The sequence below is a fragment of the Theropithecus gelada genome, chromosome 3, assembly GCF_003255815.1.
Source record: "Theropithecus gelada isolate Dixy chromosome 3, Tgel_1.0, whole genome shotgun sequence".
Lineage (NCBI taxonomy): Eukaryota > Metazoa > Chordata > Mammalia > Primates > Cercopithecidae > Theropithecus > Theropithecus gelada.
The window spans coordinates 29014416-29042304 of NC_037670.1; the positions used below are offsets into that span (position 1 = coordinate 29014416).

Below are 27889 nucleotides of genomic sequence, written 5' to 3' on the forward strand. Positions count from 1 at the left end.
TATACCATTTTCCATGATCTGCTCTAGAAGAAAGCTGCTAGCGAAGGGCAGGAGAGGAGCTCTACTGATAAGGCTCAGCAATCATAATGGAACGTAACCAGTTCCAAGATATGGCGAGGATCATGAATAAAACTTAAGCTTCTTTTGATTATCAGTCAACACCAACCTCTACTGACTTTGAAAATACACATGCCTCTTCTTCACTCACTACCTCCATTCAAACCTCACCTCCACCTTTCACTAAGCTGCCTTAGAACAAATGGACATCTCTTTGCTACTCAACTCTTTGACCTCAATTCTTCCCCCAAGGGTCTATTTTTCTTCAAATTACACCTCTTCCAGAGCATCTTTTCTTACTAAATCTATCCTTCAAGTTGCTAACTGCCCCAAACTAAACCAGCAATCAGGTTGAAAGTAAAAAGCTATAATTTGATGATGACTACCTTGGATCCAATTTCCTCACTTGATACTAGCTGCAGGAATAGCAGTAATTTCCTTAGCAGGCTACTGAAAATAAAATGCATTCTGTGATATTTAAAGTACTTGAGTCACAAGTTTAAACACCTGAAAATATAAAGAACAAGGAAACGTCTGCTGAGGAAGAAACTCCCTGATTCCACAGAAATCAAAAGGTCACCAATAGATTGAGTCACTGAAACTCGTCTTACTTGGGCCAACAATAAATCCGATGAGTCAAAGTGCCCAGTAGAGCTAAGGTATCTTTCCAGTTGATTTCTTGATCTAACCAGGGCTGGTCCTCCCAGTACATGGCCCAGGGATCTCTATGGGGAGATTTAAGGACTAAGATTTGCCCTGTCCTCTATCGCTTTTCTCACTGGCGAGGCTAGATGGGCAGGTTTCTTCCAGGCCCTAAAATTCCTACCTTTCGATTCATTCAGAGATTGAAAAACAAAGATAGACCATTTGTCTGTAGGTCGTCAGTATTAAAATATGCACTTGTTACTGGAAAAATTTCTTAAGGGTTAGGCTAACCTTTTCCTACTAATTTTGCTAAGGTTAAAGTTAAAATGCATATACAAATGTTTTATAAACTGTAAGTGATGCTGAGTGGCTTTAAAAGAGAACAATGAGATAAAAGAAAAAGTTTAACCGGAGATTAGGAGGCTGGGGGAGGTACTTAGAAGAGGAAGGCATGGGAGGAAAAGGGGAAGGGGAAAGGGGGAAGAAGGAAAAAAAGGAAAGGAAGGAAGGGGGAAGGAGGGAAAAGAAGGGAGGAAGGGACTTCAGTGGGGGAACCTAGCAGATGACACTAGGAACATCCAGGCAGGACACAGCAGGAAAAGGTACCTTTGTAAGGCACAAATTGGACTGCTCCCTATGGCAGCAGACCTGACATGTGGAACAGAGGAAAGGGGAAAAGAAGGCTAAGACTGGGAAGCAATGATGAAGTCTCACACTGTTTAAAGTGCTGAGATCAGAAAATCAACCCTAGGGAGAAAGAAGTCCATTTTTCATTACCTTTCTCACTGCCATACCAAGGGATGTAAAACTTAAGTGTTAAAAAATCAGCAGTATTGGTTTTCTTAGTAACCCAGAATCAAGAATAACTAGCAATCAGTAATAACATGAATGAAAATTTCATTTTCAATACCATCAAATTCTTAAATAGGTTCAGAAAAAATAATTTACAGCAAAAGACTATACTTAAAAGGTACAGAACTGGGAATCAAGAAACCAGGATTCTAATCTCAGGTCCCTGACATGAGCTGGCAGATGAATCAGAATAGATGATCTTTAGGTGTTCTTCGAGTTTGGGGATCTGTTAAATCTTAGACATTGTTCATCACATGAGTATTTCTTTATTTCAGTGTCTGTTTTATTTAGAATTTTATTCCTAACTGCAAGAATGAGTGAAAAGAGCATAAGCAAAATAACCCTGAGCTGAAATTAAATACAAAGGAGTAAGAAATGATGGAAGAGAAATAACATTTCAGTTTGATGTTCAGGAATCTGATTATATATTAAATAAAGAAAAGTCCTTATTTCATCCAGGAAAAAATGTATTTATGAGTGATATTCAAAATATTCAACAACAGGTACTGCACAACCAGAATGGACCCTGGCCATGATGTATCAACATACTATAATAGATAGCCCATAGGCCCAAATGAAGATTTTTCATTTTTCCCCAAGAATTAGACTGCACATTTCCTTTCTATACTAGGCTCTTGTAACTGGATATGGATTTACAGATCACTGACTAGTAGATGCAAGTAAAGCTAGTAATACATTAGGAGGCACTATAAAATTGAAAAACGTGTAAGAAAAAGTGATTTTGAAGAATACAGAAAAAAAAAACCCTACCTATGACACAGTTTCAAAAATAATTTTTAAATGTATCAAATACATAAAAAAGATATTTAAATTTTTAAAAAACACTTCTTTTTGAGTTTAGCAGCATTTGAACCAATCTTAGGAACTGATTATGTCAACTGCAGTTTCAAGTACCTCCAAGGAATGGAGCTTGCAGGAACCGTAAAAAATAGATGACAAATAAGCTAACAGAAGGCTCTGGCACCTTATGATCCAGATTTAAAGATGGCAAGGTTTTTCTATAATTTCCTTCGTCCAAGTCAAACATTGCTGAGATACACAGTTGTAAGGAAATCAACGTGCTGCCCAGAGGCAGGCATTCTGGGTCTCCTCTTTTCTTGGACTTAGGAGTTTACTATGGCATTAATCAAAATAGGCAGAGCATGGATGATTTCTAAGTTGATAAGCTTTTTAAAAAGTTGAACTTCCGAGAAGGCAATCTATAGAAAGAAGAAATATACTCTTAAAAAAATGAGTGAATGGCTCTCCTTCCTTCGCCACAACAAAGTCCTTGCAGAACACCCAGTCCCTTCACACAGGGGAGCAGATGGCTACACTATTCTCTCATTCTTTTCCATACTATTAAAGAGACTCAAGTACTGTCACAGTTATTAAGAAGTATCCTTTTAACTCTTTCAGAAAAAAAAAATTCAAAGAGACAAACAAATCTGGTATCATTAAATTACGTATCTAGGAAATGAGCAAATTATTGGGGGAAATGGCTAAGGAAAATTTCATCACACTGGAAGTATCAACTTTTCCTGGTAGGCAAATTGATTAAAATGACTCTGCAAATTCTATTAAATCCACATGGAATTTGTCACAGTTATTTTGCTACAACAGAAAGAAAACAAACAAGAAATTACCACATATCAAAAGTCAGTATCTCACTTGGTTCTTCCTAAAATTAAGTGATTTTTTTTCTAAAACCAGTAATTCTTACAAAAACATGTTTCTTGGCTGGGAATTAATCTAGCAATATAGCACAGAGTATACAACTTTGATTTCTCTTTTATGAATTCTATTCAAGTGTGTGGTATGTTTTATACTAGGTAGAGTATGTAATAATTTGATATTATCTTCCAATAAAACATAATTACAGTACTTTCTTAAATAAGAAATTATTAAGTAGTCAAGAAATTTTAGCTGCATGTAACAAATACTTATGCAGGAAAAAATAAAACTATAAAATGTGTACTATATATACTACACACATATATTAAATATTAAAATAAGGTTTTTTTTTTTTTTTTTTGAGACGGAGTCTCGCTCTGCCGCCCAGGCTGGAGTGCAGTGGCCGGATCTTGGCTCACTGCAAGCGCCGCCTCCCGGGTTTACGCCATTCTCCTGCCTCAGCCTCCCGAGTAGCTGGGACTACAGGCGCCGCCACCTCGCCCGGCTAGTTTTTTTTTTTTTTGTATTTTCTAGTAGAGATGGGGTTTCACCGTGTTAGCCAGGATGGTCTCGATCTCCTGACCTCGTGATCCGCCCATCTCGGCCTCCCAAAGTGCTGGGATTACAGGCTTGAGCCACCGCGCCCAGCCAAAATAAGGTTTTTTTTAAAATCACAAACAACTTATGCAGAATTACTAAGATACAGAATTTCCTAACCAGGTTCCATGAATAAGCTTCAGCCCTGTGGATACTAGTTGCATGCAGACTTGGGGAATATGGGCATTTTTCTAGTGGAGAAAGCTCACAGCTTTTATTAGTATCAAGGGGTCTTTGATCAAAAACAGCTCATGAACTACAATAAAAAAATTATTGGCATATCAAGATTCTGTTTTGTATTAGTTAAGATAAATGAAAATCAACTTGCTTTTAATTTTCTTCCCTAGACCAAAGAGGGAAAAGTCACTTATTTCCCCTAAAGAACTAAGTTATTTGAACCATAAAACATCTTTGGACATCCTATGGCACAGAGCCAAAGTATTTCAAAAGCAATCTGTTTGACAAATTGAATACCCAAGAAGATCCAACTATTTTTCCCCTGAGAAACGTGGCTCACGTTTACTGAACATGGTTGTTCTGCTGCTATGCTAAAAGGCACAGAATCACTTGATTTAATAACTGTGACTGTTTTTCCTTCATCTGGTCTTAGAGACACTCAAAATACATGTATTATGTGAAACAATATTACTTGAAATATGAAGTAGCATGCACCTGAACAATATGTATAGGAGTCCTTTGAAGAGAAAAAAATTAACTAGCAACAGGGGTCTATGAAAGGAGACTAGCAGTTAATGGAAATTTATTTGCTGATTTAGATTATTTAACTTTTTTGAAGGATTTTGCTTTTGGTTCGCCTCAGGATGTCTCTTGGAAATGAGAGACAAAAATAAACATAACTTAATTACTTAAAATTCATGAGCTCAACAACATAAATCAAGATAAAATTACTTAGCTCACATATACCATTTATAATAATCTTCATGCTGTTAATATTATATTGTTTATATTGACCTCATAAAAAAATGATGTAGCTACCAGCATCAGAAATTTCAGGTGTTTATCTATAATATCATATCCATAAAAAGTCCAAAGTATAAGTGCTTTTCTGTAAATAAACATTATTTCTTACCTAGGGATAATATGTAGCATACAATATCAAAATTTATAGAAGGCCTTTGGAGTTTTAAAATACATTAACTTTTTCAAATTAGGTGGTTGTGAAACAAATCAAGAGCTATTAAAGAAAGCCTGTTAATAAACCCCACGAGGTGAGAACTTGTGCCTGGATGGAAAATTTTGAAAAATAATGATTTCAGAACACAGAAAATATACCCAAATCAAGGTAAACCGATAGCCCATTTATCACAAAATTATAAATTTATTCATTCATTTAAAAAATGTATTTATTTAGAGACAGGGTCTCACTGTGTTGTCCAGGCTGGAGTATAGTGGCTATTCACAGGCACGATCATAGCCTTGAACGTCTGGCTTCATGTGATCCTCCCACCTCAGCCTCCAGAGATACATGCCATTGTACCAGGCTACGTTTATTCATTCTTGATGCATTAAAAGTGAGAGGACTACACAGAAAAAGATAGATATACTGATTGGTCATTTATTTATTTATTTATTTATTTATTTATTTATTTATTTGAGATGGATGGAGTCTTGCTCTGTTGCCCAGGCTGGAGTGCAGTGGCATGATCTTAGCTCTCTGCAACCTCTGCCTCCCAAGTTCAAGTGATTCTCCTGTTTCAGCCTTCCAAGTAGCTGGGATTACAGGTGCGTGCCACCACACCCAGACAATTTTTGTATTTTTAGTAGAGATGGGATTTTGTCATGTAGGCCAGGATGGTCTCAAACTCCTGACCTCAAGTGATCCACTCACCTCGACCTCCCAACGTGCTGGGATCATAGGCATGAGCCACCACACCTGGCCTGATTATTTAAATTCTGAAATGGGATATAATGTTTGAACACATGTTCAAATATTTAAATTTGAAGTCGATATTTAACAAAATGATAAGACTATTTCCCATGGCACAAAATGGTAGTCAACATACCACAAGTGCTAAGGGAGATTGGAGCAAGGTGTATGTGTGGAAGGGGGTGGGCGGAAGAGCTAGAAGCTCCTGTCCTCTCTGCAATAGCAATAGGTAATTAGACACCCTCCACCATGAGGCTTTGGGAAGTACCCTCGGAAAGTATTACCAGAAAGAGAAAACTGATTCCAGTTTGTCCTAAAAAATCTGAATTTCCCTCAAAGTGTCTGCTTTAGTCATAAAGCAATATTCCATTAAGAGAAGAAAGGATTTTTTCAAAAGATTGAGTTCTTCTTAACCCTTTCCCAAATTACCTTTTATTAAATTTTTACTACCTTAAAAAGAAAAAAAACCCCACGCTATAACTAAAAAACTCAACCAACCAGCTTACTGGTATGGCACAGAATCTGACAGAATGAGAGTTAGAGAATTTTATTACTTCTATGCAGAAGAGGTCTTTTTCAAAGGATCATATATGTAAAAATAAAATTTTTGCTTGAACAAAATGAAAGAACCAAACAATACTAATTATGAGAAATCAACATTGCTGTTTGAATCCATACTGATTTCTCTTGCTGTCTCCGTGCCTCCTCTTTCTGAGTCTTTCTCCTTCCAATTGTTTCTCTTCACAAGCATTTTTTCCCCTGACTTCTTACTCTGTCCTGCAGTTCTTTCTCCAATTCTTTTCTTTTTTCCTCTCGTTGCTAAACATTTTGCCTTTCACTGCCTTCATAATGAATAAGCCTCCCATGAAAGCAAGTGTCTGAAACCAAGAGTATAAAGGCTTTAGTTAAGCAAACAACCTCATTTACTATAACTGGCCTTCTCATTTCAACATCGATTCAGTTCTTAGGAGCAATTTTTAGAACAGGTAGCATTATGGGGATAATTTATATTTCTAACAGCCTCTTGTGTCTAATTTTAGAAGCCTGAATTTCCCAAGTATACTAAGGAATTAAATCATAATTGTGAATTAGTCTTAAATACTCAAATTTTGCTAGAAAATAAAATGCTATAGACATTTGGAATAGTATACTGACCATAATATGTCTCCCATGATAGAAATATGCACATGACCCAAATAATAACGGAGCGCTTTCACATTTTTGCAGACAAGCTCAAATTCAATGATCTAAAATGCTTGTTAAAAAGACAAGACTACAGTATACAGTACCTTGTCCAGCTTGTAATTCAGTTTACACCACCATACACACATGCAACTCGTCAATAGGAAAGAATCAATCATACGCCACGATTAATAATAACTAATAATTAACTTTTATAAAGAAGGCTTAGTACTTCATGGTAAATGCTATCTTAGACACTGAGCACTCATCTGCGCAGGGGAAACTGAAGCACAGAGCTGGAGATGGTTCATCATTCTTAGTCTGAGAAAGATGTGCATTGCCTGAGTAGGGCATGGAGACCTTTAGAAAGAAGTCTAAGTGGATGACGCAGCCCAGGAGAACTGCCAGGCACTGCAACACTGCCTCCTCCATTGCCACTGACTGGAAGAAAGAAATGCTCAAATGTAAACGGCCATTCACATTAGGACTTGTCCAGTACACACTGACTAGACAGGAACCAACAAGGACTCAACTTTTCAACATGAAACATAAAATCTAGCCCCGTTGGGTGTTGGATTCTCCTTATTTGACCTCTTAAAGGAGCCTGGAAAACTACAAGCTGTACTCTGTGCTGCTGCTCCATGTTAGAGCTAAGACATTAAAATACGGAACATTAGGCTGTCAGTGCCAAGGAAAACTGCTACAATAACTACTGACATCACCAAGGTGAAGGTAAAGTCAGGTGCCACTGTCCAAAAAGTCCTGGCAGTAATGTTAGTTAACACTTGTTTGAATCATAATTTTATACCTATAGGTAAGCACTGTGTGTAAGAAAAACAACTACGCTTTTGGTACACAGAGTCTCCAAAAAAGTTGGGAGTTTTAATTTTCGTGTAAACTGAAGTAAAAGTCATAGATAATAATTTTAAATGGTTATTTCTAGAATGTGGATTTGACAAGACTACTGAACTGATTTCTTAATAAGGTATTTGTTACATATAGAACACATTTTAAAAGTAGAAATTTATGGTAAATAAATTTTATCCACTGAATTTAAACTATTTTAAGATGTACTAATTCATGCTAGCAATAATCACAATATAATTAATTATTCCTGATTAATTCACTGTTCAAATATTTCATCTGATAATCAAAAACCTAAAATTTCCCATGCATATCAAGGGCAGCATAAGTACAAAGGCTGCCAGTTGGGGAATTTGCAGCACAAGAGCTTCAATATTTCAGGGTGCTATCGTTTCTCTTCTCCCACCCTCCCCGTTTTTACAGACTTATTTACAACCCAAAAGCAAACTTTATTTGCTACAGTAAAATTCCTGTTTCCTTTCTCAAGTAATTATTGGTTTGGGTGGTAAATAGAAAGATATTTACGCCTTAGGATTTTTTTTGGAATATATAAATGTGACACCTACAAGGTAAATATCTATTAAAATGCATGGAAAAACAGCCTTTTTGGAAAACAAAAAATAAGCCTTCAATTTTCAAGGATTATGTAGAAACTTAAAGGCCCATGACTTTGAATGTGGAGCCATGTAACAGAAGACCACAATTAAAAGTATGCCTTATGTTTTCAATACGTTGCTTCCTATACAAAACAAATACCTATTAACCTGTAACTTTTTCGTCTTTAATTAACGCTTGGAGAATTTCTATCTGGGCTTATCAGATTTTGGGTAGGGAAGGGAGGAATGTAATTCTTCCTGAAGAAAATGGGAGAAATCCACAAAAGACAAATTAATCTGAGCAAGACATTCTAGAGGAAAGAACTAAATCAGATTGTATGTTAAAAGAAAAGGCAAGTATAAGTGTATTCGGTTTTTTGACTAAATACACTTCCTATACTTCCTAATAACTGTCTTATAACTCAGAATCTGGGCTGAACCAGGGTACGATTATTCCCTGTATTACCTTTATACCTAACAAACTGGACATAACTCTGAACATGCATCAAAGTAAGTGAATGACTTCTTGCAATTTACCCAAAATAGTGAGAATCAGTTTGTGTTAAATGTTATCCTCCTTTGTGGAGCCAGCCACTTAATATAGATGTAGTATCCTGATCAACTAATTTTAAAATTCTGTACTCTGTAAGGTACTCCTCCAGTGTTACTGTACTAATCTATAATGAGGGAACTGCATTTCCTTCTTCCAGGTGAACAATCTATGTGAACATGAAATACAAAAGAATCGGAAGCCCGAATTTCTCTTCTGTATTCTCCAGCTGGCTTCCTTTAAGGGAAGGAAGGTTTAGGATCCTGCAAATTCACACCACCAGGTTAGATGTGTGAAATGACACATCCCAGGAAGGTAGAAGTAATTTTTGCATCATCAGTGTGGATGCTCTAAAGGCACTGCTGATCAAGAGGGACACTGAAGAAACTCCAAGGGTCAGGAGGCTGGCTCTGCCTGGTCTATCTCATCATCCAAGAAAACACAGTTGCTAACGGACACATGCTCTAAGGTTAGAAAAAAAGTACTTCATTTTCCAGTGTGGCTACAACAAAGAAAAGTGGGCAAATGACACTTAAGAGACTAAATGATAAATCCATCTCTGAGTTGTCTCAATCAAATTCTATAAATCTTTTGATTCTCCAATTTAACTGTTTGCTTTGGCTTTACCAGGTTTGAGAGGAATACTAGAGATAATAAGCGTAACACAACATATTAACTAAGTCCTCCAAATGCGTGTTAAATAACAAAACAATATAGTTATACTGACCTGTGATTTGTTTATTGTTTTGTTTGTTTGTTTTTTGAGACAGGGTCTTACTCTGTTGCCCGGGCTGGAGTACAGTGGCACAATCATGGCTCACTGCAGCCCCGACCTCCCAGATTCTAGTGATTCTCTGACCTCAGCTTCCCAAGTAGCTGGGACTACAGGCACACGCCACCATACCCGACTAATTTTGGTATTTTTTTTTCTTTCTTTCTTTTTTTTTTTTTTTTTTTAAGTAGAGACAGTGTTTCACCCTTTTGCCCAGGCTGGTCTTGAATTCCTGAGCTCAAGTGATCCACCTGCCTCCCAAAGTGGTGGGATTACAGGCACATGCCACTGCACCTGGCCTGACCTGTGATTTTTAAACTCATCTTATTAATTTAAATTTAAAGTTAATAAGAGAAAGCCAAAATTAAAATTAAAAAACAAGAAGAAATATTCTTATTTAAAAATAAGTATATTTGGAAAAAGGGCTAGTGGAAAGGGGGGCTAAAATTAGCCTTTATATAAGAAACTCTGTGATGCTGAAAGCAGCCATAGTCAATTAAACAAAGTAGGGGTGACTCACCACATATTAAGAGTATTCTCTTTAGTAATGACAACAGCAATTCAATCACCAAAATTATTTAATCTACAGATCTTCTAGACATTTATCAAAAGTCTCACTAGAGTATCATTTTCTAATACCTGAACTTTGTTTTGGGGAGTCAAATTTCTAGAAAAAGAATCTTAATGTGAAGGCACAAATCTGGACTACTACCTGGGTTCAGAAGACAGCTTAATATTTAACAGTTTATATCCCAAGAGACTATTAAAAAGCAATGTAGGTTTTGCAACAGTGCTATTTTCTTTTTTTTGCTTATAAAAGAGACAAGTGACAATGAAAGTTAATGTGAGCGTATTTTAATTGAACTTAATCTTTTTTGTTTTTTTGTTTTTAATTGTACTTATTCTTGAGATGGTTAATTTATAGCTGTACTTCCAATACTGACATACCACACATAATCATATATGCATGAATATAGAACATATATAGTGTACACACATACACACACTGTGTAAGCATGAAAGCAAAGTGAAGAAAAACACTAAGTTGGCTCAAATAATATTTCCCCTAAGAGCACTTTCCTGGAATTGTACAATTGAGAAAAGATCATTACCTAATACTCTGAAAGAACAGCACACATACCTCAAACTCAGATGTCTAGACAATTTGGCCTAAAATCTCAATCCAAAGGTCAACTATTATAAAAGTTTCAAATATGATTTCTAATTTTTAATTTTGTTTTTAGAATTAAAGAATAGGAGTTTTAGTTCTTCCTACTGTCAAAAGCTGAATTGGCCAGAGTCAAGTATAAAGAATTTTAAGTTAGATAAGGAAAACAAATATTTAGAGGGGAAAAAAGTATAACATCCAATTTCTTATAAGAATAACAAAAACGTTAATATCTACATACATCTAAAGTAGTATATGACTGTTTATAAGAAATAAACTGTGTCGTGATTTTAAGAATTAACATTCTTTTTTTTCTTTTTTTTTTTTTTTGAGATGGAGTCTCGCTCTGTCACCTAGGCTGGAGTGCAGTGGCGCGATCTCGGCTCACTGCAAGCTCCACCTCCTGGGTTCACACCATTCTCCTGCCTCAGCCTCTTGAGTAGCTGGGACTATAGGCGCCCGCCACCACGCCTGGCTAATTTTTTTTGTATTTTTAGTAGAGATGGGGTTTCACTGTGTTAGCTAGGATGGTCTCCATCTCCTGACCTCGTGATCCACCCACCTCGGCCTCCCAAAGTGCTGGGATTACAGGTGTGAGCCACCACGCCCAGCCAATAATTAACATTCTTAAGATGATACAGTTGTAAAGTTAAATCAGAAACACCAAATCTGAAAGAGGCTGTGATCTAACCATTTTACATTTCCTCAGAGTTTTGGCATTTTCCCAATTTTACTGTGCAAATGTGACAAAACCATACACCACTTCTGCCACAAGAGACAAAAGCAATTACTCCACTAAAACAGTAAGATTTAAAAATGTGAGGTAACAAAATAAAGATCTACATTTAAGCGCAATGAAGATAAGAAGTGGCAGAAAAATTCTTAGTTTTAAAAAAGAAAACAATCCCTTTTAATAGTATTCAAAGAACATAAGAAAGATAAAGCTTTTGGAATCAACTGGATGTGATTGCAAACAGACAAAAGAATGGAGATATGTCAAAATATGATTCAGGTTAAAAACAGATGTCATGCTGGGGCCACTCATTGAGCCCTAATTTATAGATGCCAAATTCATTTTTGTATTTTCAAGGAGAAAAGTGCAATTTAGATTGTCTCACAATGGCATAATAAATTTTTCTGCCTGAGATTAAATAGCAACTAATCATTTGGACAGTTAAAAAAATTAAAGGGTAGGACATACATGTAAGCACACATAAAAGAGTTACCTTCAGCTGATTATTGAAAATATCAATCTCCTGTAGTTTTGATCTAGTTTCTTTCTCCACTTCATCTAGTTGGTCTCGTAGCTGCTGCCGAGCTAGTTCTTTTGCTTCTAAGGCTCTTTTAAGTGTAACAAGTGAATCTCCTATTTTAGAAAAACATTGCAAAGATAAGAAAAACTTTAATTTGCAGTGAGGAAAATGTTTTTTATTGTTCTCATTTCACTTAAGGAAATTCTTGCTGGTTATAAAATAAGAGAAGGCCAGGCACGGTGGCCTATGCCTATAATCCCAGCACTTTGGGAGACCAAAGCGGGCAGATCACCTGGGGTCAGGAGTTCAAGACCAGCCTGGCCAATACAGTGAAACCCCATCTCTGCTAAAAATACAAAAACTAGCTGGATATGGTGGCATGCACCTGTAGTCCCAGCTACTTGGGAGGCTGAGGCGAGAGAATCTTGAACCCGTGAGGCGGAGGTTACAGTGGGTCGAGATTGCACCACGGCACTCTAGTGGTGTGCCTGGGGGACAGAGCGAGACTCCATCTCAAAAAAAGAAAGAAAAAAGTAAAGGTCAACTTTAAAAATAAAACACCTACTGTGCAAACTGTTCTGCTGAACTTGTTTTAATTGGTCATTGAGTATCTGTTTTTCTGGAATAAGTCTTCCAAGCATTTGCTGAGATTCCTGGGAAGGAAGGAGGAAAACAGTAATGAGTGACAGGGAAGGCTACCATGTCTACATTAAGATCCAGGCAGAGCTTAAGTCAGTTTTCTCAGACTCTTCCCAAATCCTGTACGGTGAAGCTGCATTTAATCATTAGCTAGGTGAGGCTCCTGCTTTCTTGCTAATAAATTAACTGTTTGCCAAATGCTTTTCCCTAAAATAAAGTTAAGACAGCTATAGCTTCCCTGATATTTCTTATATTTTTGTTGACTTACTGGATATTTATAAGCTTCAAAAAATGTACATTAAGTACCACTCCACAGAGATAAATTGAAGTAATGATCTTCCAATGGCACCGGGATCAAATGCAAATGCAGTGATCCTACTGTTTGTAAACTAACTCAGTGGTCTAAATAGGAGTTATCTTATTACTCTGTCCTGAACTTTGATACTTACTAAGGCTGAACTTAGGTTTACCATATACCTGAAGTTGGAAACAGAAATCAAAGATTTTTAACAACTAGAATCTTAGCTGCTGTATATATTTTTCCACCACACTGGATGGAATTTTAAACAGGTACACAAAAGTTTTGAAGCAACTATTTTTTAACTGACACAAGAAAAAAGTTAAGCCACACTGCACAGGCTGTTTGGAATTTTTGTGGTTAACTTGCCAAGCATAGTATTTGCTTAAATTTAGCTTAAAATATCCTGTATAGTTTCTGCACATTTCAGTAAATGGCAGCCTTCCCAGGTTATAATAAAGAATATTTGACTCTTATTTTTACCTTGATAAAAAATGAGCTCTATGTATTGACTTTTTCTTTGAAAAACTAAAAACGCCTTAATTAAAATTTTTCATCAGAAGCTAAAAACCAGTCCATTTTGGAATAACTACCTTTAGATACAGACTGGTTTACATGGAATAAATCTCTGTGTAATGTATGTCTAAATGGTAGACAGAGTTAACTTAATAGCAAGAATTTAGAAGCATCTTCTCCTATGAATAATCCATAACAGAAAAAAAAATCTTGATAAAACAGAATACACGTATCAGATCTGACTTATCTCCAAAGCAAGTATCTGCTAATCCCTGTACAGAAAGGGAACCAATATCTCATTACCTACTACATACTTTTCTTTCTTCAAAGAATGTTTTATTTTTTACTTCATTACATTTTGGGGAATCCTGATTTTTATCATATTATCAATAAGTGAACATTCTAAGCATCAATCTTAAATAATAAAAATTGTACTTGGTCATATAGTATTAGGTGATAATACTTAGATAAATAAACCCATGGCCTTCATCCTTAAATTTTCCAGGAGAATATTTTATGGAACTTCACCTCAAGAGTTAATGAAAGACACTTAAAGAGAGTTAACACATAGAAAAATATACTTAGGCCAAGGTGGGCGGATCACCTGAGGTCAGGAGTTCGAGAACAGCCTGGCCAACATGGTGAAACCCCATCTCTACAAAAAAATAGAAAAATCAGCCGGGTGTGGTGGCGCTTGCCTGTAATCACAGCTACTGGGGAGGTTGAGAAAGGAGAATCACTTGAACTCGGGAGGCAGAGGTTGCAGTGAGCCGAGATTGCGCCACTGCATTCCAGCCTGGGCAACAGTGAGACTTTGTCTCAAAAAAAAAAAAAAAAAAATATATATATATATACACACACACACACACACATACACACACACACTTTAAAAAGGTGCATGTATTTTGTAATATTTTAAAATAATTTCCAGCAATCAACTTCTGATACTTTTTACTTTACAAATCTCAAATTTCAAATGTATAAGAACATTCTTAGGACTTCAAAGTACATGAAACAATAACTGAACAGAACAGAAATGAAAGGAAAATGGACAAATCCACAATGATCAGGATTTCAGTGTTCCACTCTCAGTAGCTAATAAAAGTAGTCACAAAATCAGTCAAGACATAGGAGACTTGAAGACCACCATGAATCAACTTGATCTAACTGACATTTAGGGGACACTCTACAAAACTATAACAGCATGCACATTCTCTTCAAGCGCCCATAGAATATTCCCCAAGACCGATCATATGCTGAGCCATAAATCTCAATAAATGTGAAAGAATTCAAATAAATTACAAAGAAAATTTTAAAAAGATTTTGAATTGAATATGAAAATGCAACATTTTAAAACTTTGTGGGATATGGCAATTTCAGTGTTTAGATGGAAATTTAAAGCTTAAAATGTTTGTATCAAAAATGAAGAAAGGTCCAAAATCAATTATCTAAACTTCCTCCTTATGAAGCCTGACAAAAGAAAATTAAACCCCAAATAAATAATTGGAAGAAACAAGAGAAAAAGAGCATAAATAAATAAAACAGAAAACAGACATACCACAGAGAAAAACAATAAAGCCAAGAGCTTATTTAAAAAAAAAAAATCAATAAAGCCAAGAACTTATTTTTTAAAAATCAACAAACTCCAGATAGACTGATCAAGAAAAGAAGGAGGAGAGAGACAGTAGGAGAAAGGAGAGAAGGGATTAGGAAGGAAAAGGAGGAGGAAGCTGGAAGACAGAGTGAGATGACACAAATCACCAATATCAGGAAAGAAAGAAGGGACATCACTACAGATACTACAGACTTGCATACAATAAGAAAATGTTAGAAACAACTTTATACAAATAAATTTAGTAATTTAGATAATATAAACAAATTCATTGACAGATACAAATAATCAAAACAGATTCAAGGAGAAAAAGAAAATCAGAATAGCCCTATACCTACTGAATAAATTTTATAATTAAGTCTTACCACAAAGAAAATTCCAGGTCCAGAGGGCTTCACTGGTGAATGCCACCAAAATTTAAAGAAGAAATGCTATTTCAACACAACCATTTTTAGAAAACAGAGGAGGAAGGAATACTTTCCAACTCATTTTCTTAGGCCAGCATTACCCTGATATCAAAACTAGACAAGAATATTAGAAGAAAACTAAAAACCAATTATCTCTGTTGAATTGAATTCAATAGATTTAAAAAGATCCTCAAAAAAAAAAAAAAAAAAAAACGGGAAATGGAATGTAGTGAAATATTTTAATAAAGGGTAATATACCATGATCAAAAGTGGTTTATCCCAAGAACGGAAGGCTGATTTAACATTCAAATGGCAATCCATGTATTTCATCATATTAACAAAATAAGAAAGAAAAAACATATTACTTATCTCAATAGATGCGGGAAAAAACATATGATCTAATTCAACACCCATTCATCATAAAAACCCTCAGCATAAAGGGAAGTCCATCAACCTGATAAAAGGCATTTACAAGAACCCTGGTTAACACTATACTCAATGGTGAGAGAGCTTTCCTTCATCGAGAGGGAACAAGGCTCTTCCCACTTCTATCCAATATAGTATGGGAGGTTCTGGTCAACAAAGTAAGATACACAAAGAAAGTTAGTTAAGCAATCATAGATATAAGGTCAATATACAAAAATAAGTTCTATTTCCATATACTGGCACCAAACAACTGGAAACTAAAATAAAAATATGCAATATACGATAGCATCGAAAGCCACAAAATACTCAGGGATAAACTTTACAAAGTATATATACAAGACTTAGACACGGCAAACTACAAAACATTGCTGAGTGAAATTTATAACAACCTAAACAGAGATTTATGCCATAGATTTACTATTGCTAAGATGCCAAATCTTCCCAAATTGACTTATAAATTCAATGGAATTCCAACAAAATTCCAAGCATGTCTGGTAAGCTGATTCTAAAATGTACATGGAAATGTTAAGGACCTAGAATAACCAAAAACAATTCTGAAAAAAGAAGAACAATAACAGAGAATTCGTATCACTTGACTTCAAAAATCAGGTATCGACAGAGTGAGATACTGGTAAAGGACAGACAGATCTAAAGAACAGAATAGAGTCCAGAATAGACCATTACAAATATGTTTAACCAATTTTCAACAAGCTACCAAGGTAACTCAATGGGAGAAAAGACAGTGTTTTTAATAAATTGTGTTATAACAACTGTGTATCAGCCGGGCGCGGTGGCTCAAGCCTGTAATCCCAGCACTTTGGGAGGCCGAGACGGGCGGATCACGAGGTCAGGAGATCGAGACCATCCTGGCTAACACAGTGAAACCCCGTCTCTATTAAGAAATACAAAAAACTAGCCGGGCGAGGTGGCGGGCGTCTGTAGTCCCAGCTACTCAGGAGGCTGAGGCCGGAGAATGGCGTGAACCCGGGAGGCGGAGCTTACAGTGAGCTGAGATCCGGCCACTGCACTCCAGCCCAGGCGACAGAGCGAGACTCCGTCTCAAAAAAAAAAAAAAAAAAAAAAACAACTGTGTATCAGTATGAAAAAAAAAAAAACCTCAACCTTTACCCTATATGCAAAAATCAACCTGAAATAGCTCATAGACCTAAACATGTAAGATACAACTATGAAACTTAAAATTTTAAAGTTTTTTTGCAATTTATAAAAACTTAAAACTAATTTTTTTTAAACCCCAAAAACTTCTAGAAGAAAACAAAATATCTGCAATCATGGGGTAGTCAAAGATTTCTTAGATAGAACATAAAAAGCATGAACACCAAAAGAAAAAAAACGGTAAACTGAACTTTATCAAAATTTAAAACTTCTGCCCTTTAAAAAATGCCATTACAAAAATTAAACCCAAGCCAGATTGGGAAAAAATATTTGCAAAACATGTATCTGACAAATGACTTGTTAAGAACATAAAAAGAACTTTTACAAATAAATAGTAAGACAAACAGCCCAATAAAAAATGGGCAAAAGATTTGTTCAGACACTTCAACAAAGATATACAGTAAAAGATACTCGCCAATAAACATGTAAGATGATTCCCAACATCATTAGCCTTCAGGGAAATACAAATTAAATGATCAGAATGTAAAATGGTACAAACTCTGTGCAGTTTGACAGTTCTCTTGCTTTTCTTTCTCTTCTCTCTTTTTTTTTTTGAACAGGGTCTCAGTCGGTGGCCCAGGCTGTCAGTGGCTCAATCATAGCTCACTGCATCCTCCATCTCTTGGGCTCAAGTGGTCCTCCTGCCTCAGGCAGGTACTACAGGTGAATGCCCCCATGCCAGCTAATTTTTAAATTTTTTTAATGTAGAGATGTTGGCCAGGCTGGTCTCAAATTCCTGGGCTCAAGCAATCCTCCTACCTTGCCCTCTCAAAGTATTGGGTTTACAGGTGTGAGCCACTGTGCCTGGCCTGACAGTTTCTTATGGGGTTAAATATATACTTATATGACATGGTAGTTCCGTTCCTAAAAATTTACCCAAGAGAAATAAACCATTTCCGCATAAAGACTTGTACATAAATGCTCACTGCAGTTTTATTCATAAAAGTTCCAAACTGGAAAGAACCTGAATATCAACCAATAGGTGAATGAACATATAAGGAAACACTACTCTGTGATGAAAAGACACAAAGGAGTCATTCACTCAATAACATGGATATATCTCAAAAACATCATGCTGAGAAAAAGTCTGACATAAAAGAGTCACAGACAAATATGATCATCTGCAGGCAACATTTACATGAATTTGAACACTTGGTACCAAACCAGGTTATATCATAATAACTTTGGACAGGGTTTAAAATGAAGACAGAACTACTAATAGTGCTCTGTGCATCTCCAACTATTTACTATACGTATAGCTCTCATATGACCCCCCTAAAATACTTAAGTGTACTTATTTATTATAATTATCGCAGTAAAGCCAAAGTCCTGTTGGTGGACTACAGGTTCTGTGTGCTCCAGCTCCCACCTGCTCTAACCAGTAGTCTCCTTGCTGTAACTGGCATCTCAAGAGTCCTGCCATGGCCTCAGGACTTTGGCACTGCTATTTCTCTGCCTAGATCTTGCTCTACCAGATACCCACATGGCTTAGCCTATCATTAATTTCAAGTCTCTGCTCAAATGTCACCATGCAGAAAGACCTGTCTTGGCTACCTTAGTTAAAATCACAACCTTTCTTATCCCTAGGACTCTCTATTCCCTTCCCTACTCACTCTCCCTAGCACTTTTCATCTTCTAATACAGTACATACTTTGTTAGTCTCTGTTCCTCCTGCAAACAGAGAGGGTAAGCTCCCAGAAGACAGAGTGTCTGTCCCTGCTGTAGCCTCAGAAACTGCAAAAGCATCTGGCCCAAAGCAGTGCTCAATAAACATTTGCTGAGTCTGTCTCCTTGACAGGCTACTTTTCACACAAGGACCCTGTCTACTTCATTTTTGCTTCCCAGTGCCTAATACAAGATAGTTGCTTAATGTTTACTGAATAAATAAGTAAATGAAATGAATTAGAGAAAAGGCTGCCAGTTTAATAGCATTTAAGAGGCATATTTCCTCACCTGTAATTGTTGCTGTAGATGGGTGATTTCGGCAATTCTCAACTCTCTAGACTTGTTTGTGCTCTCAATTTCTTGCCTTTGGGTGGTCAATCGACATCTGATATCTTGAAGTTTCCCTTCTAGTTGATGCTTTTTATCATTCTTGAACAAATGAAAGAGTAATAAAAAATTACTACTGTTTTTAATGGTTCCATCTTAGTATATTTCCAAAGTATAACCAAACTTCACTCACTAGAGCTTCTAATTCAAATTCCAATGTCTTTTTCTTTGCTTTCAGTACAACTATGTCCTCTTGTTCTTTGTTTCTTTGATTTAGTAGTTCTTGCCTTCGATTCCGTTCCCACTCAAGTTGTCGTTGCCTTTCAAGTTCCCGTTTTGCAGCCTGTGACATTTACAAAGAGACAAATTACTAATTTTTCAGTTCTTACACCACACAATGTCTCTTCACAAAAGTGACATCTAGTAAGTCCTTCCTTTTAGGGAGTAAATAATAAACATTACAAGAAATCACATTACAAACCAAAAAATAACTTATAAAAACACGGTATTCCTTCTATGGGAATAAAGGGAATATACAGAACTGGCTATTATATTTATGTAATATTATATTTATGTAAGATGACAGGATCATTTCCCCATTAGAATTCCATTCTTTATGCCTTCAAGAATGCTTGATATACTAACTAAAAGTGCTCCTTCTTACTTACTGACACGCCAAGAAGGAAAATTTCTTTATGCAGTAAAATCAAACTAAAACACCCCTGAACAAAAACAAACAAAAGTTGATTTTACTCCACCAAAAGAGAAATTATTATTTAACTCCAGCCTGGGTGACAGAGTGAGACTCTGTCTCAAAAAAAAAGGAGTTATGGCTATAAGTTTCGTTTCTTTCTTTTTTTTGAGACAGGGTCTTGCTCTGTCACCCCGGCTGGAATGCAGTGGCCCTCCAACTACTGGCCTCAAGTGAGCATCCCTCCTCAACCTCCCAAAGTGCTGGGATTACAGGCTTGAGGCACGGCACTCAGGCTATTTTTTTATATCGAAAAATTCCTCATTTTTATCTTCCATTCACATGAGAGAATTATGTGTTGCTTCTGCAGTAATGTACTAAAATTGGAAAGAGAGACAAGATTGGCTTAGTCCCTTTCCAGGTATGGTGCTAAATTTATGAAGACTTCCATAGAATATAGGGAGGATGTCCCACACATATTTTTAAAAGAGTTTAAAAAGAAGGTTGCACAGGCCGGGCGCAGTGGCTCATGCCTGTAATCCCAGCACTTTGGGAGGCTGAGGCGGGCGGATCACCTGAGGTCAGGAGTTCGAGATCAGCCTAACCAACATGGTGAAACCTAATCTCTACCAAAAATATGAAATATTAGCTGGGTGTTGTGGTGGGCACCTGTAATCCCAGCTACTCAGGAGGCTGAGGCAGGAGAATCGCTTGAACCCAGGAGGCAGAGGTTGCAGTAAGCTGAGATCACGCCACTGCACTCCAGCCTGGAAGTGACAGAGTGAGACTCTGTCTCAAACAAACAAACAAACAAACAAAAGGAAGGTTGAAGAACAATGTAATTGGTATGACACTATTACAGTGGTTTTTTAAAAAATTGCACAACCTTATACTCTCCACCATATAAACCTTTATATTTTTATATAGGTGTATACAGAGAAAACAGTCTGGAAAAACACGTAACTGGTATCAGTGGTTTGTTACAAAATTGTATCATCAAAAACTTGTACATTAATGTTCATAACAGCATTGTTTATAACAGCCACAATGACCATCAACTGCTGAATGAATTAAAAAACATGGTATACCCATATAATAAAATATTACTCAGCCATAAACAGGAATAAAGGACTGATTCATTTTACAATGTGGATAAAACTTGAAAACATCATGCTAAATGAAAGCCAGAAACAAAAGTCCATATATTGATGATTCCATTTATAAAAAATGTCCTGAATAGGTAAATCTAGAAAGACAGAAAGTAAATTAATGATAGACAGGAGCTGGAGGGAGAAAGAAATGGGGAGTAGCTGCTTAATGGGTAAGGAGCTGGAGTGATGAAAATGTTCTGGAATTAGGGATGATGGCTGCACAACTTTGGGAATATACTAAAACTACTGAACTGTAAAAAGACAAAGATGGCATGAATAGATCACTTGGATAATTCTGAAAGGGGGTAATTGCACACTAACTCGGGGTGGCTCCACTCTCGCCTGCTTACCTCTCGCCTCTCAATTTCCTTCCTCCTTTCCTCCTCTCTCTGCCGTTCTAGCTCTCGCTGCTTTTCCAGTTGCTTCTCCAGTTCCAGTTGTCTTTTGCGCTCTTGCTCCTGGCGCTCACGCTCCTTCCTCTCCTGCTCTGCCCGCTCCAGCTGGGCCAGGCGCTCCTGCTCTTTGCGCTGCTGCTCCAGGAGAGCTTGCCTTCGTTTCTCCAGTTCCAGGTTGCCACGTTCAAAGTTCTCCCTCTTCTTATCTTCAAACGTTACTTCAGACAAGGAACACAGCAACTATGAAAGCTCATGATTTTCAACATACTCTTTTCAAAGGAAAACTCACCAGTGTATTTGAAACTTGTAGTACAAACCCAAACTCAGAACTCCCTAAGCTTCTGTGTCCTTGTTAATGAGCACAATAAAAACCCCCTTTGCCTAACCTCTCTGCTTGTATCTTCTCCTCCACGCCAAACACTGTTTCTAAAAGACCCTTATCTAGCAGTTCTACATCACTACCCAGACTCCTTTCCTTCCCTGTTACTCCATCCTTTCCCTTCTTCCCATGAGCTTCCCTTAGGAATTAACCCCCTCTCTTCTGGACCATGAGTCTCTGCCTCTCTCCCTCCTTCCCCTTGTCTTATAACTGTGCTGATGAGTCCTGTATTCTAACAAGATTTCTCAAAGCAGAGCTAAAGGTGAGCTTTTCACACTGAAGAACAAGCTGTGTCCTTATCCCTATAGAGATCACAGTCAGTCAACAATTTTTTCTTTTTTTTTTTTTTTTTTTGAGACGGAGTCTCGCTCTGTCGCCCAGGCTGGAGTGCAGTGGCGGGATCTCAGCTCACTGCAAGCTCCGCCTCCCGGGTTCACGCCATTCTCCTGCCTCAGCCTCCAGAGTAGCTGGGACTACAGGCGCCCGCCACCTCGCCCGGCTAGTTTTTTGTATTTTTTAGTAGAGACGGGGTTTCACCGGGTTAGCCAGGATGGTCTCGATCTCCTGACCTTGTGATCCGCCCGTCTCGGCCTCCCAAAGTGCTGGGATTACAGGCTTGAGCCACCGCGCCCGGCCCAACAATTTTTTCTAACCCATTATTCAGTTTCCTTCTTTGATACATCAATTATAAATTTAGAATGATTACTCGGTTCTATCATTTTTTCTCCAATACTTTGTTTATGTCCATTTTATTTCTACATTTTCTACAATCCCATCATCCGTGTCCCCTACTATCCTCAGCAGTGTCTATTTCATTTCCGTGTCGGCCTCACGCAATTCTCCTTGGTACCAACCCCAGCCAGGGGAGTGTTCATTGCCACCCTGTGCAGCATGCCAGTCCCTGGTCCACGTCTAAGAACCATCACTTCTCACTCTGCTTTGAGATCTGCAGCTGTGAGCATCCTTCTTTGGCTTCTTCCCACATTCCTGTTTGGACTTCACTGCTTTAGATAGACTTCCTTCACATACTGTAGTCAGCGATTAGAGATGAAAGAGGGCAAGTATGTATTGGTTTCCTTGCTCACCTTTGGTAATTTCAGAGGAAACGGTGTCCTCTATTCTGATACTTAAAGTTCAAAGTCCTGGCTGGGTGCAGTGGCTCACACCTGTAATCCCAGCACTTTGGGAGGCTGAGGTGGGCAGATCACCTGGGGTCAGGAGTTTGGGACCAGCCTGGCCAACATGGTGAAACCCCGTCTCTACTAAAAATACAAAAAAATTAGCCGGGTATGGTGGCAGGCACCTATAATCCCAGCTACTTGGGAGGCTGAGACAGGAGAATCGCTTAAAGCTGGGAGGCAGAGGTTACAGTGAGCCAAGATTGTGCCACTGCACTCCAGCCTGGGTGACAAGAGTAGACTCCATCTTAAAAAAAAAAAATTTCAAAGTCCCCCTACCACAGAAAGGGATGATGTAAGGTGATACATCTGCAAGGTGGATGAATCTCAAAAATATTGTGCCAAGTAAAAGATGTCAGTTATAAACAGTCATACATGATTCAATTTATATGAAATACCCACAATAGGTAAATCCCAAGAGACAGAAAGCAGATTGGTGGTTGCCACAGGCTGGAAGGAATGATGGATATGGAGTTTTGTTTTGGGGTAAGGAAAGTATCTTGGGACAAGAGAGAGGTTGTGACTGCAAGACACTGTGAGTGCACTAAATGCCATTGTTAGGAACTGAATGTTTGTGCCACCTCACCAAAATCCATACTTTTAAGCCCTAATTACCCTAATGTGATATTTGGAGATGGAGCCTCTGGAAGGTTAAGATTAGATTAGCTGGCCAGGCGTGGTGGCTCACGCCTGTAATCCCAGCACTTTGGGAGGCCGAGGCAGGCAGATCACCAGAGGTCAGGTATTTCAGACCTGCCTGACCAACATGGAAAAACTCTGTCTCTACTTAAAATAAAAAATTAGCCAGGCGTGGTGGCGCATGCCTGTAGTCCCAGCTACTTGGGAGGCTGAGGCAGGAGAATCGCTTGAATCCAGGAGGCAGAGGTTGCGGTGAGCTGGGATCGCACCATTGCACTCCAGCCTGGCAAACAAGAGCGAAACTCCGTCTCAAAAAAAAAACAAAAAAACAAAAAAAAACAAAAACCAATTAGCTGTAAGAGTGAGGCCCTTATGATAAATTAATTTCCTTATAAAAAGACGGGGACGGCCGTGCGCAGTGGCTCACACCTGTAATCCCAGCACTTTGGGAGAGCGAGGCAGGTGGATCACCTGAAGTGAGGAGTTCGAGACCAGCCTGACCAACACGGTGAAACCCCATCTCTACTAAAAATACCAAATCTGCTGGTGTGGTGGCGCATACGTGTAATCCCAGCTACCTGGGAGGTTGAGGCAGGAGAATCGCTTGAACCCAGGAGGCGGAGGTTGCAGTGAGCCAAGATTACGCCACTGCACTCCAGCCTGGGCAATAAGAGTAGAACACCGTCTCAGAAAAAAAAAAAAAAAAAAAAAAAGGGCAGGGACAGAGATAGAGAAAAGAGAGAGAGAGAGCGAGCTGTCTCTCTCTGCATGCATGAACCAAGGAAATCCCATGTGAGCAAAAAAAAGTGAAGGCTGCTGTGTGCATGCCGGGAAGAGGGCCCTCACTGGGAACCAAACCTGCACACTGTGATCTTGGACTTCCAGCCTCCAGGACGGTGAGAGAGAAAATTCCTGCTGTTCAAGCCACCCCGTCTATGCTATTTTGTTATGGCAGCCCAAAAAGACTAAGACAGCCACTGAACTGTACATTTTCTATTATGTGAATCTCATCTCAATTTAAAAAACTCTCCAAGTCTCTATATATCTTTTTAATTCCAGCATCTGGCAATATTCCTAGTACGTAGAAGGCATACAATAAATGGCTGTTGAAAGAATGAATGCACAAATGAAATCTCTGATAATGTTGTTTCCTGTTCAAATTTTTAAATGAATGTCTACTAAAAACGGAAAAAGAAAATTCTGCATTCCAAGCATTCCTGTCCTTATTTGCCATTGAAACTTGATTCTCATTGTGACCAAAACCTGAAATATTCTCACTTCCACTTGTGGTGACCCTGTTCATCTTGAAGTCTCAACTCAACTATGACCTCTTCCACAGACATTTAATTCCTCATATCTTCCCCAGTCTACACCAACCAACCATAAGTGAGGTCTGTTGTGCATCTATAATACTCTCCAGGAATTTATCCCACTCACGTACTGCTTAAGTGATTGCTTATATGGATATCTTAAATCCTCTAATACATTTTAAAGTTTCTAGAGAGTATGAACCATGTATTAGCATTTAGATTCTTTGCTCAACATGCAGCCTTGCACACAGAATATATCCAATAGTATTTCATCAGTGAACAAAGGGTAATTTAGTTCAGACAATAAACTGGGACAGCTAGTGTTCTGACCAGACCAATGAACTGCTGAGCATCTTAAATGCAGCAAAATGACACCGACAAAGTACTTATCATAAAAGACTCCATAATTTCATTTGCTTCTTAGTATCATTATCATCTCACCATTAATAATTCATAGCCACCTCAGAATATTTTAATAGTATGATGGATTTATCACTGTAAATGAGGACTATTTAAAATAGGTTCAGGCCGGGCGCAGTAACTCACGCCTGTAATCCCAGCACTTTGGGAGGCCGAAGTAGGTGGATCACTTGAGGTCAGGAGTTCAAGATCAGCCTGGCCAACATGGTGAAACCCTGTCTCTACTAGAAATACAAAAATTAGCCGGGCGTGGTGCACATGCCTGTAGTCCCAACTACTGCAGAGGGTGAGGCAGGAGAATCGCTTGAACCTGGGAGGCGAAGGTTGCAGTGAGCCTACATTGCGCCACTGCACTCCAGCCTGGGTGACAGAGTAAGACTCTGTCTCAAAAAACAAAATAAAATAAAACAGGTTCACATTAAATTTAAAATAGGTTCCTGTAATTAAAGGAGTTTCCAATTCTCTTATAACAACATGAGAAAATAACAGTAGATGATTTGACTTTCTATTTCTGCACTGGTGGTATTAAGCAATCACCTTAATACTCATCAATTTTTAGTGCTGTATATTCTATGGATAATATTTACATAATTTTTGTTTAGCAGTTTTATAATCAGATTTCAAGTTACAAGTTAGAACAACAGTGCATTAGCAGAGTGCATAATGTTCTTATTTCTCTATCCAGACCCAAATCCACAAGTAACAATATCTCTGACTAAGGTCAGTTAAGTTACAAGGCAAAAATGTCAAAAACTAAATTTATGTTTACCTCTTTGTCTTAGAGATAGGAAATCTCTAATTTCATTTAATCTAAATGATTTAACTCAATATAAAGGCTGCCTTACCAGGTAATTTCTTTTCTAATTGTTGTTGTTCATCTTCTAAAACTGGTTCCTCTGGTAGCCTCTGATCTACAGATGTTGAGCTTATGACAGATATACCACTGCCAGATCGAACTCTTCTGCAATTGTGGGGAAAAAGAAAAATGCATTCAGACAGAGCTGTCTGGGTGGAGTTGGACAAGTTATGAAGAAGAATTTTTAAAGATTTTACCATACCATGAGCAAATTTCATTTATAGTACAGAAGAGATAAAGATTTGGTCTTCTCTATTTACAAAGAGTTTTTTAATGAATATTTGAATGTCATCAGACTCTGAGTGCCAAGCTTGTTTAGGAATCACCACCAAAATTGAAATAATCCCAAAGGATGAAAGTAGTTAATAATCAAAAAGTAGTAAGAACAATGCCTGGGACATGGTGAGCACTAAGTGGGAGCTGCTATTTCCATTGCCCTCTCAAGTGACCTTAAATTCCTCCAAGAGAAGATCAGCAGCTCAGCTCACTGGGGGCATCTCTCTTCCCTTTCCAGTCTCTCCATTTCACCCCCTAAGAAACACATGCAATGTCTATACTTTACAGTTCGTAAAACAAATCACTTTGTTTACTAATTTATTTCACTTTACACTTTTATTTATTTATTTATTTATTTATTTATTTTGAGACAAAGTCTCACTCTTGTCCCCCAGGCTGGGTTGCAATGGTGCAATCTCGGCTCACCATAACCTCTGCCTCCTAGGTTCAAGCAATTCTCCTGCCTCAGTCTCCCAAGTAGCTGGGATTACAGGTTCCTGCCACCATGTCCGGCTAATTTTTGTATTTTTAGTAGAGACGGGATTTCACTATGCTGGCCAGGATGGTCTCCAACTCCTGACCTAAGGTGATCCACCCGCCTTGGCCTCCCAAAGTGCTGGAATTACAGGAGTGAGTCACCGCACCACTCGGCCCACTTTACACTTTTAACTTTGCTGTGTTTAAACAGTCTCCCAATCCTTTTTACGCATTTATTATCAGCCCGATGTTACAGTTGTGGGATTTCACAAAGTGCCTCAGCTACCTGTTGCTTCCTACATTGTCACAGTTTCCTCAGCTTGCTCCTGTACCACGTGTGTGCTGACAGTAATGGCTCTATTTCTCTTCATTTAAAGGGGATTTTGCCCCAGTCCTTCCTGCAGTTTGAGGACTCAGGACAGAAATCCTAATCTTTCTTTCATTCTCCTTTGTATTTGCAAGATCTCATATTCAGTTTTTAATGTTCGAAGCCAGAAGACAGAGCTGTCCTGCACAGCGTGTGCATGCAGGAATGGATGTAAACGTGGATGCCAGTCATAATACTGGACCTCAGGTGACTCTCTTGCCATCTTTACTGAGACTTTCTTTCAGTCCAGGGTAATTTTCTTTAATTGTCTTCCTGATTATAATTTCTAGATTGCTAGCAGCTTTTGTTACCACTGAAATGTGTGGAATTTACAGGTGTGATCTCCTTGGTTTCTTCTCTATGCACACGCTCATGCAGTTTCTCTTTTGCTGCTGGCATCTGTCGTGAAAATTTCTGGTAAGCATGATGACATAGGTTGGTACAAAATCAACAATCTTTTGATGTCTTACTTCATTGTTTCACTAATATACTACAAGTACTCTGAAGAACAGAATGGGCCCAAGATTAACATAGATCTAGATAAGAGTCTCTAGAATTCACGAATACTTAGTTTCCTTGTCAGGGATGA

The 27889-nt window shown here is 38.0% G+C and overlaps 1 protein-coding gene across 8 annotated transcripts in view; it reads right to left on the reverse strand.

Annotated features, from left to right (window-relative positions):
• Positions 1-27889, reverse strand: part of ITSN1 (intersectin 1) — a 243151-nt gene that overhangs the window by 95011 nt on the left and 120251 nt on the right. For all 8 annotated transcript variants that reach the window (XM_025378049.1, XM_025378046.1, XM_025378047.1 and 5 more), the window contains 6 exons: positions 26170-26285; positions 21354-21616; positions 19355-19504; positions 19123-19263; positions 12664-12751; positions 12072-12211 (listed from right to left, as the gene is read on the reverse strand). In XM_025378049.1, the coding sequence (XP_025233834.1) occupies positions 12072-12211; positions 12664-12751; positions 19123-19263; positions 19355-19504; positions 21354-21616; positions 26170-26285 (898 nt within the window). The remainder of the gene's footprint in view (positions 1-12071; positions 12212-12663; positions 12752-19122; positions 19264-19354; positions 19505-21353; positions 21617-26169; positions 26286-27889) is intronic.